At 38.6% G+C, this 19,861-nt stretch overlaps 1 protein-coding gene across 5 annotated transcripts in view; it reads right to left on the reverse strand.

Moving 5' to 3' along the window:
- Positions 1-19,861, reverse strand: part of RASGRF2 (Ras protein specific guanine nucleotide releasing factor 2) — a 327,187-nt gene that overhangs the window by 205,578 nt on the left and 101,748 nt on the right. For 4 of the 5 annotated variants that reach the window (XM_072606257.1, XM_072606256.1, XM_072606259.1 and 1 more), the window contains exons 3-4: positions 7,316-7,463; positions 4,421-4,510 (exon numbers count right to left, since the gene is read on the reverse strand). In XM_072606257.1, the coding sequence (XP_072462358.1) occupies positions 4,421-4,510; positions 7,316-7,463 (238 nt within the window). The remainder of the gene's footprint in view (positions 1-4,420; positions 4,511-7,315; positions 7,464-19,861) is intronic. The other variant, XM_072606260.1, reaches the window with a different exon arrangement.

Consider the following 19,861-nt stretch of genomic DNA (forward strand, 5'->3'; position numbering starts at 1 on the left):
GAGCAATATATTTCAACTCTGGATATATTTTCCCACAGAAATATTGGTGCAGATGGGGGTTAGGCTGTCTCTCAAATACTCAAATTTATAATTTTATTGATTCTGGAGTTCTCCTATGACATAGACTGAAGCCCATCCATACCTGTCCATCTTATGATTCGTAAACATTTCTTACCATAAAATCCCTGCACAGAGTCCACCTAGAATAGAATGGATGTCTTCTTAGCTTTCTACTAACACTTAATGAGCACCAGTGGAGCTCTCTGACTGTCCACCTGCCATCTCTTGTTCTTGCTACATAAGCAACTTGTCTTTCTTCCTATCATACAAGTCCTTGATGTCTTTTACACCTGCTCTTCAGAGCGTCTCATTGGTTGCTATCTGCTCACACCCACTGTGCTACCTCTCTGTTGTCTTCAATGTGATATTCATTTGTAAATCTTTAAAGACAGTTATGTTCCATGTCTTACTACCATAGAGCAACAGAAGTAGAATGTTAATATTAAAATTAAAATGAGGCTTTTTTCTCATGGGAATGTCAGGGTCAGTAAAGAAGCTTTGCAATTTCTCAAAAGAAATCCAGAGCACTCACCTGTTCAATTTTGGGCTCCACCTAGTTGCCCATCCATGCTGTAGATTTTAGATTAACGTACTGATGGAAAAAATTTATAAGGATGCATTCAAATACATGTTGAAATCTGGACAAATATTCTTCATTCACCAAGTGACCTTGGACAAGTCACTTACCTGGTCTTGGTCCTCAGTTTCCTCATACACAAAATTCAGGGATTAGACTAAATGACCTTTTCCTTCCAGTTCTAAATCCATGGACTGAACTCCTCTGAGTCACTGCAAATACCCTTCAGAAGATTCTGCAATGTTTGGATGCTTGATTCAATGAACATGATGTCATCAGCAAACAAGAAAATCAGGAGAACTTTGCCATACACAGAAAACCCCTCTTCCACTTGTACTCTGCTCTGGATCTTCTCAATTACAGTGGTAAACACCTTTAGCAAACACATATCTTCCCTATTTTATGCCTCACTTGATGTTTATAATCAAAAGATTGTTGAACAGGGTTATTTCCATCATTATATGTTTCAAGGAATCCTGAATGATTTTCACGTATAGGTTAGAGATGCCTTGTTGGAAAAGTCTGTAATACAACATTTTTATCCTACCAAATCAAGTGCTTTTCCATGATCATAGCAAATAAGCATAATGTATTCTTATATTCTATATCTTTACTTAGCAGTAGGGTGGTAAAGTATGAACCTTTGCTGAATATTACTTGTAAAAGTCTGCATGCTTCCTACTACACCCTCACTGAGGATGCCTTCAATTTGTGTATAAACAGTGAAGATGTAGCTTGGTAATTATTGAGGATTTATGTCAGTCACCTTTCTCAGCATTCATAATGTCTGAGTTTCTCTCTCTCTCTCTCTCTCTCACACACACACACACACACACACACATACACATACACACACATACACACACACACACACACACACACACACTTGTTATCTTCCCCTCTTTAAGATACTATATATCGCTTCTTCAATACCCTCACAATTGTGGATCTCCCCTCTGTACTCTTGGCCTCCGACAGCAACTTTTCCTTTCCTCATTCTCTTTAGCATCATTTCTTCCTCCTCTATAAGCAACTCCAAGACCATGATGGTGTGTTTATTCCAGCGTCCTTGATGGAGAAAACAGTTGCTAAGATAATTTTTGCAAATCTTTTCTATTCTTCTCTTTTGTAGCCTTCCTTCCATTTTCATTCTTGAATGCTCTTTATTTAATTGGCTGTCTTGTCAAATTTTCTGTAAATTGGTTTTACCCTCCCTAGATTGTTCTGCTTTAGGAGATAATATTGTTTACAATCATCCATCATTCTTCTTCATAAGATTCTACAAGCATGTTTATAATCTAATGGTGTTGCCTTTGGCAACCATCACTTTCTATTTGGCAAGCAGGTCAGACACTTGCTGAACAAGGCACTCTTTGTGACCTTTCGGTCTCCTTGTTATGGCAATTAACTTACACTGGTGAAATGTCTGGATAAAATTATTAATACTTGGCATCAATATTTTTTCTATTATCCATTTCCCATTTTTTACTTTCGAATACTTGATTATTTCAGTTGTTTAAATTGTATACTCTTTTTTCATTATTATTATTGATTTTTAGTACAAATTTTGATCTTGATTTTGAAGAATCTAGACAGCTAACTTCAAGAGAACTCAAATCAATAAGAAGTCTTTTCCCATTTGTTAAAATATAATATATTTCATTCTTTATCTTAAATACACATATTATTATATTTCAGATACATTTGGGGTTATATTGTTTTTTGAGGGCTAGCCTGGGAAATGATCTTTTATAACATTGTTCTTAGGGGAAAATGCATTTAGAATTTTGCAAAATAACATATCCAAATTTTTCAAATAAGTCAAGAATTGAGATGCGTCTATAAAATATTCTTTAGCCTACTAATTAATAAAAACATTTAGTGCCCAGTATGAACAAAGCATAGCATTAAGTGCTAGGGACACAATGACCAAAGCGAAGCAGTGCCTGCCCTCAAGGGACCTGCCTTTTATTGGAGAAACGATGTATATACACAAAATATAAGTATATACAGAATATGTGTGTATATATACATTATATATACAATATACATATATAGAATATGCATATGATATATATACACATACACACACACACATAATTAATACAAGATGGCTGTAGAAGGGAAGGTTCTAGCAACTATGGGGATGAGAAAGGGCTTTATGGAGTAGGCTGATCTTGAGCTGAGTACTGAAAGAAATAAGGGATTTCAAGAGGTGAAGGTGAGGAAGGAGAGCAATCCAGGCATAAGGGACAGTCAGTGAAAAGGCAGAGATGGGGGATGGCATGTAATGGCATAGGAAAAGCAAGTAGTCCAGAATGACTAGACAGTGCAAAGAGGACCAATGTTTAAGCAGTTGTCTTGACCAGTCCTTATTAATAATCTTCCTTTAGAGCTATCCAGAGGGTGCAGAACACATGAATTTCAGCATGCGTTACTTGATTGACTTAATGCTACTGAGGGTTTGTTCCGTGGTCTGAGGTTAGGGATATCTCAACAAAAGAACCAGTAAAGAAGCTAAAAGAAGTCCCTTTTTAAGGTGGGGGAGGAGAAACAAGTTGAAATGCAGTGGCCACTCATGGGTCCAATCCCATTGGTAATAGGCATGGGAGTTTTGAATTGCTTACTTTATGACCTGAGACTGTCCACCCCCTCCCAAGGCAGCCTCTGGCCCTCTGCTCAGAGGTTCACTCTACTGGTGCCATACTTTGTGTAGACACCCAACGCAATCAGCATTAGCCTACTGTAGCTCAGAACTCCTAAACTCAAGTGATCCACCAGCCTTGGTCTTTCCAGTGTGCTACCACACCTGGCCACAAAGTCCTCTTATTAAACAGAGTAGTTAAAAAATCAGATAACATAATTACAAATCACAAGGTATGGTGATGTCTGGTCCATCACTAACTTTCTAGGATTTCAGATGACAGGAGGATAGAAAGACTATCTCTCTGGATATCTACAGTAAAACCCACATTAGAACCAATATTCCTATCCTCAATATGCTAGCACTTGAGGAAAAACTGTGCTAAGCATTCCCAAAGAATACACATAATAAGCAAATGCTTTTTAAAAAATAACTTCACAAAGCATTAAAATCAGGGGGGAAGAATAGATAGAGTCAGCAGACTGAGGAAAGTAATGTAATGTAAAAGAAAAGTATTCTGGAGCTGGAATTAGGACATCTCTATTCTTTCCTGACTCTCTCTCTCACTAACTGTGTGGCTTTGAGAGATTCTCTGGGGCTCAGTTTCTTCACATGTAAAATGAGGCTGGGGGATGCTAGATGATTTTTAAGATCTCTTCCAGCTCTAATACTCTATGAATTTAGAACCTAATATTGTTTTAGTTACCCCAACAGGGTTGCTCTTTCATTATAGGTTTTGGCATCACTCCCTGAGTATCTCAAGAGAAGCAATTACTGGAAGCTGGCAGATTCTAATTACCAAGTTGGAGTGTCTCCACAGAGGAAGCACTATCTTAAGTTATCTGAAGAGTAAAGCTGAAATTTACTCATGGGAACATACTGGTTATGCTCTGTTTGGAGAAAAGCAAGAGGCAGCTAGGGTGCGAAACAGCTAACCTTGGAGCTCAGGGTCCAAGTTAGAATCCCAGCTCTGCTGCGTACTGCCTGTATTCACTTCTACAAAGTAAGGGTGTTGGACTGATGGCCTCTGATGTCCTTTCCAGCCCTACAGCCTTCCTCTATGATCCTGGGGTGAGGAAAACGTCTCACAAGTCCCTCTGACTCACTGGTATGGCCTCTTCAGGCTGCCAAGCACTTACCTTTTTAATTTTTTTGATGTCCGGATCTTCATCTTCCTGGTTGCCCTGATAGGGTCGCATTCGTTCCTTGGTTTTATTAAGGGCAATAATCTAGGAATGAAACAAAACCAACATCTTAGAATATTGACTTCTGTTCCACTCACCATGGATCCTCTCCCCTTACACTTAGATGGGCAGACCACCCAGACATGGCAGGAATGGGATTTCATCTAAAAGTCTGGAGCAAGAATGGATTTCACCCTGACCGGATTAAGGGAAGTAGAAGTGTGTGCATGTGTGTGTGCATGTGTGTGTGTGTATGTGCATGTGTGTGTGCATGTGTGTGCATGTGGGCATGTATGCGTGTGTGTGTGTATGGGCTGGGCCACAAAAAAGAACACAGACTTGACTAATGATCATCAGGCAAAGGCCTACCTCTGTTCCTCAAAGGCTCAGAAAAACATCAACATTCTTTTGAATGGAATGCTGGCCAAGATGCTCTCTAGGGATCTCTAATGCAATATACTTGCATCACGGCCTTCCAATCATATCTAGTTCTTTTATACATACCCTCAAATTCTTCAGAACCTCTCCTTTCAAGGTTAAGAGTTTATGGGTCACATAGGAATCATTTGACTCCATCTGAGAGTGAGAAAACTAATTCTTATACGCGGCTGCAAAGTAACACAATGCCTCAGCAACATTCCCAGTGAACCAAAGGAATTGTGGTTCGTCTCTGGATTCCACCCTGATTCTGTGGCAGATGAGAAGCCATGAAAATCTCCAATTTATTTCTCTCTTGTATATATCGGAGAAATGGTGTGCTATGAGAACACCAACTTAGGTTCCCTCAGTTAAGCTTTAAAACAAAATATATTAATATGCAGCTTAATGTCAGATGCATTTGGGACCTATGCGGACCTACTAATAAACGTCAATTTAGATACCAGCAGTCCTTACAGGCCATCAAGTGGCCTAATAGCTATTTTAATTAAATTCAGCTTAACACATGTTTATTTTGCATCTAATATATGCAAGGCACTGTGCTAGATGCTGGAGATACAAAGTAAAATTGGTGCTACCATTGGATCATTGAACTAGAGCTGGAAAAGAACTCAAAACCCCCTCATTTTCCAGATGGGGAAACTGAGGCCCAGGAACATGCAGTGATTTGTTCAATCAAGTTCACACGGTAGCAGAACCAGGTTCTCTGACTCCTAAGCCAGTACTTTTTCCATTGTTTCATAGTTTGTATCCCAAGTACCTAAGACAGTGTCTTACTCCTAGCATATGTTTAATGTTTACTGTATGGATAGATATGACATAGGCCCCTACTGTTAAGAAGTTTGCATCATTACTTAAGTAGATGCTCTTTCACTATGTGATAGATACAAGGGGAAAATTGGGACTTGATTATCTAACTACACAAAACATACTGGCTATTGAAACGTTGGAGTTAAATCAAGATCCAAACTAGAACACAGTATCCTGAAAACATGCTATGATATGCAAATATTGGGTAGCAATGTTTGGCACCAAGTTTATCTCATCATGTAAATACCTTCCTCTCCCACTGTCAGACAAGTATCTGTTCAAGCTTACTGCACCAAAGAAAGAAAACAGTAATTTTGCTCTAAATTATAGTGCCAGATATAGTCTTTTAAAATGCAGGTTTGTTGTTTATTTTTTTAAACTATTTCAGATTTTGGTGCTTAATCAAGATGGCATCAATTCTAATGACATGGTGATCACAGACTGTAACTTATCACCACAGAAGCTATCACCCATCACAGCTGGAATCAGTATACATCACTGCCCTGCATAGCAGAGATGATGCACTTAGAACAGCAAGTAAAACCCCTCCACAGGATTTGCAAGGGAATATTTTAGCAGAAGATCTGAAAGAAAAGAACAGAAAAATACCCCGCCATAATATCGAGCCATACAAGTGCATGTCAGAAAGTTCTAAGATTGCCGAACAGAAACAGTTCAGCTAGCTTGATGAGCGCATATTTTTGAACCCCAATTGTTTGTGTAGATCAAGGAATGTAGCAACCATATACCAGCTAGGGCCAGGAGAGAAGTTTTCTCTTCTTTCACATCTCTCAGAATCCCCAGAGGGTGGACCTCTTAAGTCATCACCATGGGTACACTACAGAAATTGAACAAAAACAGAGTTTGGGTTGTGGCCAAATCACCCCAGCTCTGTAAGATGTAAAAGCACCACTTCTCCATTCTCAAACTGCAGGCCCCTTCCAGGGCTAGATAGTATGAGAAACTCACATGTCAAATGACCCTCTGCAGAGCCTTCTACCTCTCAGGCAAAGGGGAGAATCATTCTTGTTTAATCAATCAGTCGAAGTTGCATTGACAAAGCCAATACCCTGTCTTATATTCCCACAGGAAGGACAGAAAGTTGTGCTCATTAGATTCAGGGAGGGACAGATCCCTTTAATCTGATTCTTAATCTAATTGGATTCTTTCCTGATTATCCATCTGTATTTTGGCTGAAATCATAAACAGTAGAGCCCAGAGTGCTCTTTGGAAGAGTAAATCAGAATTCAAAAAAACTACAGTCAACTCCTGATTATCTGCACTGATGGAAGCAAACAAACCAAAACATCCCAAACAAAAACCCCAACAGCCAAAAGTCAATTCTATTTGGCTTCAAAATTTATTAGATGTACTGATATTTTGAAGCACATTTACCTTACTGATGACAATTTGCTTATACTAACATGGAAACTAGCTAGCACTCAGTATAAGGAGAGCCATAGCCCACTAGCATGCTGTAGGAGAGAAGAGTTACATCTGAATTTCACCATGTCTTATGGGCAATCCTCAGGCTGATAATGATGAGTTGACTGCATAACAGAGAAACAAAAAGAGGGGATTGATTGACAGGTTGGGAAATACCTCTGATTTAAGCCTTTCAATTTCAGTGTCTTGATCCTCAAGCTGATGTCGGAGTTGGTTAGATGCAATTTTTTCTGTCTCTACGATCTGAACTAGATGGATGTACTTCTGCATTAACACTTCTCTCTCAATCAGAATATCTGAATAACTTGAGAGAAAAGTACACTATTAGTCACTCAGATATCGTTTTACTAATATTGCAAACATGGCATTTTCAAACATTTCATTTGTAACAGAAAACCAAGAAATCTCATTTATTTGGCTTTGTTCTCTTTTGCATCTGCAAACATTTTTGGCATGTATTCACAGCCTAATCACACTTGCTTAATTCTTTTAGTACTATATAAACTGAATCATTATTTTATATTTCAATAATTTAGCAAGTATAATTCCATGAACATTTATTGATTGCCTGGTAAAAATCAATTATACTGTTCCTGCCCTCAACAGATTACAATTTAACAGAGAAAGACTAGTTTTATGCTGGCTAAAATACAGCACATAAAAAATAAATTTTAATACATATATATTCTAATTAATGTTTATAACATAACATAGTATAATATAATATTAATAATATACAATATAATGATGCATACAATTATATTATATAATTGTTATGTATTCTATATAATTAATAATATATAATAAGATATATGTATATCTGCATATACATATAAAAGCAGAAATTTAAATTAAGTAGACAGAGAACAATGACTTTGCCTCCTTAGCTTAACTTCTGATCCGGCTCAAATTCATTTGCAGAGATCTTGGGGATGTCTAACCCTAATTTAGTCAATTACCTGAAACCCAGGTGCTCTGTGCTCAGACATAGGGGCCTAAAAGAAAATACTTCATCTTAGTTCATGGCACTCACTGATATGTATTAGCTATGGGTGGTGATAATACCCAAAGAGCTCTCTCTCTCTCTTTCTCTCTCTCTCTTCTCTCTCTCTCTCTCTCTCTCTCTCTCTCTCTCTCTCTCTCTCTCTCTCTCTCTCTCTCTCTCTCTCTCTCTCTCTCCTTAAAAGGGAAAAGTTCTAATCATTTTACTCCAGGAATGAGATTTGCAATATGGCAGTGGCTCTAAAGAAATGGGTACAGAAGCTGGTAAGGGGGAACACGGTATACTGCCACCATGACATTATCTGAGAAAAGCTGATACAATATGTTCCACAGTTATCTGTAGACAGTGCACCCAGTGATGAACAGGTCTAGTAGGAGGAGTGCAGGGGTATCACCACAAGACATCAGTAGATCTAAAGCAATGGAGGCAAGAGCTGTTCCCTTACAAATATGTCTTGGCTATCCACGTTCCCTACATCCACATACTCCTAATGAATGCTCTCCCTATGCACAATTACTCTCCCTACTGACAGTGTATTTATGGGAACAATATGCCTAAAGTTTGGGGAAGGAACATTCTACTGTGACTTTATTTGCTATATTATTTCATTAAATGTCTTTGTTTTTAACTATCTGTGTCCTCTGACTGACCAAAATAAAAGTGAACACGTTGGTAGGTGCTCAAGAACTACGGTGCTGAGTGGATGCATCCCCTGAACTTGGGGATAGTAAATCTGGAAGGCAGGGGACCCAGGAGTAGCCCAGGGGATATTGTAATAAAGGAAGTGATATATTTTTCCACAAGCTACTAATATACAGAAGACTCTATTAATTGCCTAAGGGAAATACAAAGTGTTTTGAGACCCATTAAATTTACTTCCTAGCTAAACTATAATTTTATAATGTGAGCCAAAAACTGCAAAGAATTACCTTCTGTTTTAATAAGGAAATGGCTAATTTAAGTTTTTCTCATAATCTGTTAAACATATTTGCTTCTCTTTGTAAATTCTGACCATTTCTTCTTCCATTTATAAGACCTACTATTTTCTTTCTAAAAACAAGCAAATCACCTCTTCACTTTGGCTGGCGTTCCTTTTGAGTTAAACCCCATGGACTATGTCCACAACCTGGGCCTTGGATGCTAGAGGAAAAGTAAGATGTCTTCTGAATACCTATTTATTACATAACTTTGTGGCCTCTTGAATACTGCCTCCATTACTACTGTCCATACTTTGTGTGGTCAAATTAATAGACACTCTTGGGCATTTTGCCTTTAATAGTTCAGCAATTGAAGCTCTACTACTTGACCAAGGGTAAGTCTCCACTTCTCCAGGCCTGCCTGGTATTTGGGGATAAACGATCTATAAAGTCTCTTTGCAAAATTAAATCTGATGGGAATGAGGAAAGTGAAGATAACGTGCCCAGAGCTAAACTTAAGAATTATGCACTGAATCTTGAATTATAATTTTAGTTTAATCGTTTCCATGTTCTGAGTCAGTACAAAAATGTTTGTAAGCAGATACATCACAATTTCTATCTGTATAGGAGTAAATATTAGAATGAAGAATAATTTTTTTTTAATTTTGGTCCTGTGCGATTATATCTTATGTATATGGCAAGAAAGGCATAATGAGAAAATAGCAGTGATAAATGAGGAAAGAGACAAAACAGAACACAACCACCTAACAAGCATGGCACTTGGGTGCCTAGTAGAACTAGAGCATGGAAATCTGTGGCCAGAAAGCTCTTATTCAAATCAATACTTAACACTTACTAAAAGTAGGTACTGTTTTACAAGGAAAGATTTTTTTTTTTAAAGTAGAATTTTAGTGTAAAACTAATTAGGCAGAGTAGTGAATGGCTCTTGTAAAGACTATATTTCCTAGATCAGCGCTCCCCAACTTAAACATTCTATTTAACGAGCAAATTTTAAAATCCAAGCATTTCTGTCAAGTCTGTTTATCATTTCAGCTCAAGTGCAAAATGTAGATGTCACCTACGTTATCTCTGCTTCATAGGAGAGAATAGTGAAATTGAACTGCAGAAATCGCTTGGTGGAGGACCAACCCAGAATCCATCTGTCATAAATCAACAGATGGCAATCTGTGGCCTTTGAGTCTTAATCATCTAGACTCAAACCAACAAAAACCATCCATGCCGCAAGTACAAGAAATTGAAATGTCTACATAAATGTTAAAGATTCCCAAGGGGACAGTAAATCCAAGCATGGGCCTATGTCCTTTTTTTTCACAAAAGGATAAAAATTATATTAGCTTACCAAGGTTATTTTCTTTCCAGTGTTCAGTGTCTCAGCTTCTCATACTACTTAATGTTATCAGAAGAGCTATGAATTGAAGTGTGCAACTGGTAGTGATAGGAACTTGACATACTAACAGAACTGGAACATTTGGGCATGTAGTAGGGGATTTGAGAAATAAAAGGTACATAAATTCAATTTATGCTGGAACTTCACTGAGAACTAGACTGGAATATCTCTAATATCCCGAGATCTTCAGAAACAATAATAACAGAAGAGATAGCAATAATAACTCACACTTACGCGAGTTTTAAGGCAGTTTTTGGCACTGACAAACAGAGCTGTTCTGTCCCAAACAAGTTTGGTGGTGGCATTTGTAGGAGTAATTACTCACACCTCTTCCTCCCACATTGTCATTACTGCTTTCCTCTTTTTCTGACTCTTATCGGCTCCTCATCTCGTTCACCAGTGAGTGAATCGATAATACTCATTAAGTAACGAATGACTGCGATGGACTGTTTCTGGGTGCTTAATGACTTGTTCCTCTATCCCCACCCCCACTTATCACCAGTATAAGTTTGTTCTCTTGTCCATTGGGCTTTCCCTTCCACTCACAATTCCACAAAAATTCTGGAACATCTTCTCTTGGTAGAGTAGTGATATGGGTCAAAAAAATTTATAAAAGGAAAACATTTCCCACAGAAAGAGATTTTATTTTTCCTTCTTACTGGATGATGGATGCAACTTCATTACTTAAAACTGAGATTCTAAGTTTAAGATACAATGTTGCAAGTAACTTCTCCCCTCCCAACAATATAATAAAAAACAGACAAGATGACATATCACAAAGTTGTAAAGAAAGCCAATAATGGCGAATTCAATTTAAAATATCAAATTTATCCTTTCAGGACAATGAAATTTTAGGGAGTATTTCCAGAAGTAAACATATATTTTACAACATTGTGCTACAGAGCTGACGAAAATGATTTTAACATAATAGTTAATAGATTCTCCCTGCCTTTTGAGGTTTTTTTTTTACAATTATACATAAATTTATATTAGTAGAAGTCTCTTAAAATTCTCCAAAGAATCCAAGGGAATTTTACATACACACATACACACATACGTATGTATATATGTATGTACATACATATATAATCTCTAAAGAATTCACAGGGAAAATGAAAGGGTTTATACAGAGATTAAAATGCTGCACAGTTGTGTTCTATTTCTATAAGAGAAATTTATAACAAAGAAAAACAACTGGAGGACTCATGGTTGAATGTAATACAGCTGTCTACACTGGTATTAATAAACTGAATTTTACAAAAATGTAGCTCCCAATTACAAATCCCCAGTATACTAGGAACTCTTCTATATTCTCAACTTTTTAAGAACTTTTAACAAAATTATATAATACAATAAATTGTGGGAAAGATCTAGAAAATGTTTTGTTTGCATAAAAGACACCAAAATAGGGGCAAGTTGAGTTAAAGAAACAAAAAGAGGGACAAATTAGTAATTGTATTTCTTAAATTATAAAAGACCTAGAAGAAGCCTTCCCATGCACTGAGTAGTCTCTGGAATACTGATGGAAAGGCATGAACAAGAATCTCACAGGATTCTTGCCCAGATGGTCTGTGATTTGCACCAAACGAAGAAGTCATTCCACTGATTAGACCATTGATTCATTAGAGGATTGAAGAATTAGGGTTGGGAAAAAAATTTAAATCAGACTTCTCTTTCTTAGGGTTAATGATAAGTATTACAGAGAGAAAGCAAAATTATTAAATATGGCTTTTTAGCCAAATCAGATGACCCAGTTTATTGTCCAAGGTAGTATTAAAACATTAAACTATATGGATCATATCTCTTCTCGCCTCTCATTTATACAACAGGTGTTTCCTGAGCACAGATAGTGGGTCTAGAATGGAGAGAAGTACTCTGTGATAAGAGAAGTAGAAAGTGGTCCTTAAGGAATGCAGGAGATTAAAATACATGAAGCAACTACAGAATAGAAGCATGAATAAGTACAGGAAAAAAAGCAAGGTGGCTCAGTGGATAGAGCACCAGGCCTGGAGTCAGGAAAACCTGAGTTCAAATGTGACCTCAGACATTTACTAGCTGTGTGACCCTGGGAAAGTCATTCAAACCTGTTTGTCTCAATTTCCTCATCTGTCAAAGGAGCTGGAGAAGGAAATGGCAAACATTCCAGTGTCTTTGCCCAGAAAACCCCAAATGGGGTAACAAAGAGTCCAACAAAACTTAATAATAATAAAGTATAGAATGATGTCATTAAAAGAATAGTAGATTTGGAGGGGATGATCCAATTGGAAATTGCAGTTCTGTTCCTTATTATTTATATAATTCTAAGCAAATTACTCCACCTCTGAGACTCGGTTTCCTCATCTACTAAAATGAAGGAGTCCTCCAAAGATAATAAAATCATAAATTTAGACTTAGAAGTTACTTTAAAGACCATCTATTCCAAATTCTTATTTTACAAATGAAAAAAAGTCAAGCTTAACTGGCTGAACTTGTCCAAGATTAGAATCTTTAAGATCCCTTCCAAATCTAATCATTTTTAATGATAAAAATAACAATAATATCTTGTATTACATAGAGTATGTATCAGTTGACAAAGAGTTTATAAGTGGTTTACTTCATTTGATCCCACAATCCTATGATGTAGGCAGGACTAAAATCATTCCCATTTCATATATGACAAAACCGAGACCCAGTAAACTTAAGTGACTTTTCTGAGATCACTACTAGGAAAACATCGACTTGCATTCAGTATCCCTTATTCTCAGGCAAGTGTTCAGGGTAAATATGGAACATAAGAGTTAGCAAAATAAAATGAGATTTGTAGGAGATGAATTTTGGAGGGATTTTTTTGAGCCAAGTCTTAAATGAAGTAACACACATAGATGGGCAGAAATACTGGAGAATGGAACTTCATATGGTGATATGACTCAAGCAGAGCCAGAAGAGACAGAAACTGGCAAGAGGCCTTTGGGGATAGCAAGTATTCTGTTTTCCTTCTGCAGCATCTATAGCACTATTCCGATGAAAAAAATGTCATTTTAAATATAGATAATGCTAAAAAAAATAATTTTATATCATTTTTAAACACAACATTAAGTGAGGACAGTTTCTTGGGTTATCACTTGCTACAGGTTGAAAAGTTCAGACCACATCTAACACTCAAATTTACAACACTGGAAATTCCTAAAAGAGGTCTTTCAAAAGAAACACACTCCAATTTGTTATCACATAACAGAATCTGTGGCCTGCAAGACAAAAAAAGAATTTTGAATTGTCTTTCATTACATTAGTACATTAGTACTTCAAAGAAGGAAGCATGAATATTTCAAATAAGTCATATTTCCATTTCTCGCTATACAATAAGAATAACATAATGGGGTGAAGTCACCGCAAAAAGCTGTGGTTTTCCCCCACCTTTGCAGTTATACACATGAGGCATTGTGTTTGTGTGTATGTGTAAACATGACTAATTTGTGAGTGGTTTCTCCATGCAAACTCCAGAAAGAGATAGTTGAATGGATATTATATTCTCTGTGTCCCACAATTTAATACTGTGCCTTTAGCTATAATGAATCTTTCTCTATGTAAAGTAAGAATGAAACTATAATGGTTTTTGTTTTGGAACGCTTTCACTGGTTGGCGTGTGTGTGTGTTCTGGGACATATACCAAAAAAGAGTGAGATGGTTTCACACTCTCCTGAAAAAGTGGTTGGGATCCTTCCTCATCTTTTAAGGATCATGCGTCCACATTGAATCAGTTCTGTGTAGTTACAGAGCCTATGATAGGACTCTGATCCTCAAAAGCTGATGACACTTCCCTGGAGGTGTCCATGTCAATGTTGCACTCTCTCACAGGGCAACACACAGGACATGTTAATTATTTGTGTTTCAGGTTTCTTTTAGGATACTGCTCAAGCACTCTCTTCTGCATTAAACCTTTGTAGACACCCCGCAAAATGCTAACCAGGGACTTTCCTCTCCCTCCTGCTTTCCAACATACTTCCCTCCTTTGGCCTAGCAGGTCCCTGTGGAACATGCACCTCCGGTCTAACCTGGCCCATCCCTTATCTGCCTGCCTCTTCACCCTTCCAGCAATCATGCCCACCTTCCTCTTGAGCTCCTGTGGACCAGCCCTAAAGTCCAACATGAATTTAGTGGTAAAATGAATGTGGACAGACTCTGCGAAATACCAGAAAATAATATGGCTCCTTAGTATCATCTTGGTTTTCTCAGTTTTTCTGGATTTTTCTGAAAGGAGGGAAATTGTGCCCATCATCTCTGCTGCCCCCTCTTGAATGGTATAAGTAGTGGGGCAGAGAATCCATGGGTCCCAGACCTCCTGCCAGTCTGAAGGACATCTGAGCCACTGGATGGCATTTGGGCGTCTTTCCTCCTATATTAAAATGGAACTTTATCTTCTAAAAAAAAGCCCAAAACTAAACTTACCTTGTATTTAATTACTTTGTATGTATTTGTATTTATTCACTTTATATGTAGTCTGTATCTATACATACTTGTTGTCTTCCCTATTAGAATGTGAGCTCCTCGTGAGGATGTTTTATTTCATTCTTTTCACTAATATTCCCATTGCCTAGCACAACAGTGGGTACTTGATAAATACTTGTTCACTGATCGACTGACAGGCTAAAGTGAGCAATACATACCTTATAAACTGAGGGGTGGAATTATTTCTGTTATTCTGTTAGTGAACGTTCAAATGCCTCATCTTTGACCTTAATCCTAGCCATTTCTTGGGGAATAGGAATGAGGGCTGGTTTAGTGTAAAGTCAGCAGCTCCCAAACTTGGGATATGAAAGGCTATCACAATCAACCCAGGGATGGAGGTCTTGGGAGTCTCAGAAGGAATATACTACCAGACAGCTGACAGCCCATTAAAGAGGAGGACAGGACAGCTCCCCCTCACCAGTCCTGTATCTCACGCTATAATTTCGCAGGATTCAAGGCAAAGACAGATGGAGCTCCCAAGGCCACTTAGTCCAACACATACATACCTCAATAGCAACGTCCTCTGCACCATCTCTGACAAGTGCTTGACAATTCCCGTGAAGTGAAGCTCACTACTTGTTGTTATGGTCCACTCTACCTCTGAACTGTTCTACTGATTAAAAGCTTCCCTTCTGTCAAGCTAAACTCTGTTTCTCCATAACTTCTCTCCAGTGTTGCTAGCTCAGTCTTCTGGGAGCTTAAAAAAAAGTCTGACTCTTCTTACACATGACAATCCTCCAAACTCTTGAAGACAATTATCGGTTCTTCCTCCCCAAGCCTCTTCTCCTCTATGCTTTACATCCTTACCTCATTCAGCCAATCGTCTTATTGTATGACCTCAAAGTCTATCACCCTCCTTTGGATATTCTCCAATGTCTAATGTCCTTTCTTGAACATTGCGTTCAGAACTGAACACAACAGACTAGATTTGATAAGACCATGGGAAAACGCATCAGGACTACCTTCTCACTGATCTGGGACACCACGCCTCCCTGAATGCAACCCAAGGTCTCATTAGATTGGGGTAGGGGAAGAGTCAAGCCAACACTGAACTCGCAGTCTACTGCTAAGTTCCTCAGATCTCTTTTCACATGAACCATTATCTAGCTACCTAACCTGTTCCTTTGCATTTGATCTCTTTTTAGCCCAAATGTGACTTTATACTTATTTCCATTAAATTTTAACTTATTAGAAGCAAGCTACCATACTAGTCTATAGGGATCCTGACCGTCATCCACCACAATGGCTCTCCCTCAGCTTCATGTCATCTGCAAAGATGATAAGCAAGCTGCCGATACAAATATTAAACACAAGACCTCCTCAAAAAATATGCCCAGCACACTGATTCAGCAGAGAGATTTCCATGAAATTGAGCCCTTAAAGTACTACTTTTTGGGTCTGCCCGTTCAGTCAATTCTGAATGCTCTGAACTATACTGTCATCTCATCAATGTACATCTATGCACAAAGGCAGTCTAAGATACTTAATCAAACACTTCAACTAAATCCAGGTATATTTTATAATACACACATGTATGGAGAGAGGGAGAGAGAGAGAGAGAGAGAGAGAGTCAGAGTGTGTGTGTGTGTGTGTGTGTGTGTGTGTGTGTATAAAACTTGCCTGATTGATAGCTCAAGAAATGAAGTTAGTCTTCATTAACCTAATTAGTTCCTGATTAAGCTGTGCTATCTTAGTAACCATTGCTTTCTTTTCTAAATAATTATAAACCATTCATTTAATAATATATTCTAGAATATAATTCATCAAGGTAATACAGTAACCAAAAGCTAATGAGATCTTGGGCTACATTAAGGAAAGCCTAGCTTCCTGGAAGAGGGGGGGATGTCAGGGTGCAGAAGGTTAATCTGCCCTGGTCACACCAGATCATGAGGACTGTGCTCAGCTCTGGACATCACATTTTGAAAAAGATACTTATAAGCTGGAGAGTCTCCAATGGAAAAGAAACCACAATGGTGAAGGCCTTGAGTACATGCCATAATAGATTCAGTTGAAGGAATGTGGAATGTTTAGCCTGAAAAAGAGAAAGCTCAGGGGGGATATCATGGCTCTTTTCAAGTACTTGAAGGGCTGTCACAGGGAATCAATCAATCAACAAGCTTTTATTAAATGCTTACTGGGCACCAGACACTGGGCTAATTGCTAAGAATACAAAGAAATAAGCCAAAAAATGTCTCTGTCTTCAAGGAGCTTATGTACTAGGAGGGAAGAAAACATGTTGAGAAGTAGGCACCCATGAGATAAATACAGAGCAGCTGCAAGGTAACCTGAAAGCAGGGGTTCTTAACCTGGGGTCTGTGAACTTGACCTTATTCAATATAATTGTTTTCCTCTGTAATCCCATGTATTTCATTTTATGCATTTAAGACTTCACTGGTTTACCAAAAGGATCCATGACTCAAAAAATAAATAAATAAAATTAGGAACCTTTGGTTTTGCAGGAAAGGTACTAGCATTTGGGAATGGGGGAACAAGGAAAGTCCTTCTTCAGAAGGTAGCATCTAAGTCTTGAAGGAAAACTTTGTACAAACTAGGTGTATGAACAGGTGGAGATGAGAATGGAAAGTAATCCAAGCATAAAGAACAGGTACTACAAAAGCAAAAAGAGGGAAGACAGAGTATCTCATGTGAGGAGCAGAAGGAGGGTCAGTCTGGCTGGACTGTGGAACGTGTGGAGAGAAGTAACATATAAGAAGGCTAGAAGGGTAGAAAGGGGCCAGGCTAGCAAAGGGTTTTAAATGCCACAGAGAAGTATTTATATTTGATTCTGGAGGTAATAAGAAGCCCTTGCAGCTTTTGGAGAGGGCAATGTTTGAGTCTGACATGGTCAGGTCTGCACTTTAGGAAAATACCTTTGGCAGCTGTGTGGAGGACAGAAGGGAAATGGAGAAGGAACTGATGCAGGGGAGGCTAGTTAGAAGGCTACTGAAATATTCCAGGTGAGAGGAAAGAAAGGCCTAAAGCAGAGTGATATCTGTGTAAGGGAACAGGAGGAGAGATGTTGTGGAAGTAGAAATGAGAAAATAAGATTTGTCAAGTGTCAAGAGTCAGGAGGTGCCTCAGGGGATAGAGTGCCAGGCCTGGAGTTTGGGAGGACCTGAATTCAAATCTGACCCCAGACACTTATAGCTATGTGACCCTGGGCAAGTCACTTAACCCTTTTTTTTCCCAGTTTCCTCATGTGTAAAATGAGCTGGAGAAGGAAAGGTCTAACCACTCCAATATCTTTGCCAAGAAAACCCCAAATGGAGAGACGGAGAGTCAGACACAACTCAAATAACTGACAACTACCAAAAGCAAGGATAATAAGGTTATAAACCCAAGTGACTGTGAGGATGTGGCACCCTTGACAAGTAATAAGGAAGTTCAGAAGGTGGTTGGGTTTGAGGAGAAAGATTATAAGCTCTGATTTGTTTGTTTACTTGTTTTTCCAGGAGGAAATTATTTGACTTATTGGCCATAACTTAAGATGCTGTTTACTAACAGTTAGGATCACAGCCACTCATTTGGATGAGACTACAAAAGCATTTTGTCTAATCCCAACATGTTATATGACCACCCTTGTCTGCACAATGGAACTATCTCTCAGGGAGTTATGAAATGAAAAATTACTAGCAACAAATAAAAAAACAAAGTAATGGTGGCCTCAGATTTCTTTAGGCACTTAATAAATGCTTGTTGACTGACTCAATTATGTTTAATGTTTAGCTTGGTCTTCAGTTAGTATTCCTTATCTTTTTTTACGGTCTCAATTAGGCTTATCTATTTCCAGATTTGCAAATGAGGCTGACTGTGGCTCAATGCAAAGAACTCTGGGCTTGGAGTCAGGAAAACCTGAGTTCAAATCCAGTCTCAAATACTTCCCAGCTGTGTGATCCAGGGCAAGTCACTTAACTTCTGACTGCCTGAAAAAATGGATCCACTGGATGGCAAATTACTCCAATATCTAGGTCAAGAAAGCCTTATGGACAGTTGGTCCATGGGGTCATGAAGAGTTGGACATGACTGACTGACTCAACAACAGTAACAAATTTGCAGACTTGCACCACTATAACCCTTCACTGAACTGATCATGCTCAAGGTCACCCTGGCTTGGGGCTTCATCCCCCAGTGTCAGGGACTTGAACTGCTGCTAGTAATATGGGACTCCTGACAAGGACTTAGGAGACTGGATTTAGTCTCACTATGGAAGCTACCAGTAATGGCACAACCAAGAGCTGAACTCCCGTTACCCTTGCTGTGATGGTCGCCATTGAGGGCAATCACAGCTGGCTGCCTGGGGGAAGCAAGAAGGACACATAACTGCAGGTGGTGGGGCTGCTGCTGGAGGGCGAGCTGCTGCTGTTAGCCAAGATGCGCTTCCCATTAGAGATTTCCAGGTGGTTGGGGGTGGCAGGATGCCCAGCGGGGGCTTCTGCATGGAACCTCAACTCCTAGGAACAAATGTCCAAAGAAGTGCTAATGAGTTCTATTTGGGACACACTGCTTTTGAAATATTAGGTAAATCTCCAATAAGCAGCTGCTGAGGGAAGACTGAAGCTCAGGAGAGAGATTAGGGAGCAATGTACACATCTGGAAATCACGAGCATAGAAATCATTGAACCCACAGAAACTGATAAGATCCCTCAGAGGCTAGAACTAATGCAATAAGTGGAAACTGGAAAGATTTAAAGTTAGGTTCCATGTCAAGAAAAACTCCCCAATTCTGTTCCCTAAAAGTGATTTGGGCTGCCTTGGAGATAATCTCTCCCCTTCATTAGTGCCTTCATGCCCCGTAGAGGGTATTACTTTTTGGATACAGGCTGGACTAAATGGAAACTAAGGTCCTTTCCAACTCAGATTCTGTGATTCTATGAAGAGATAAGCACTCC

Source organism: Notamacropus eugenii, chromosome 4 (assembly GCF_028372415.1).
Source record: "Notamacropus eugenii isolate mMacEug1 chromosome 4, mMacEug1.pri_v2, whole genome shotgun sequence".
Taxonomy (NCBI): Eukaryota; Metazoa; Chordata; class Mammalia; order Diprotodontia; family Macropodidae; genus Notamacropus; species Notamacropus eugenii.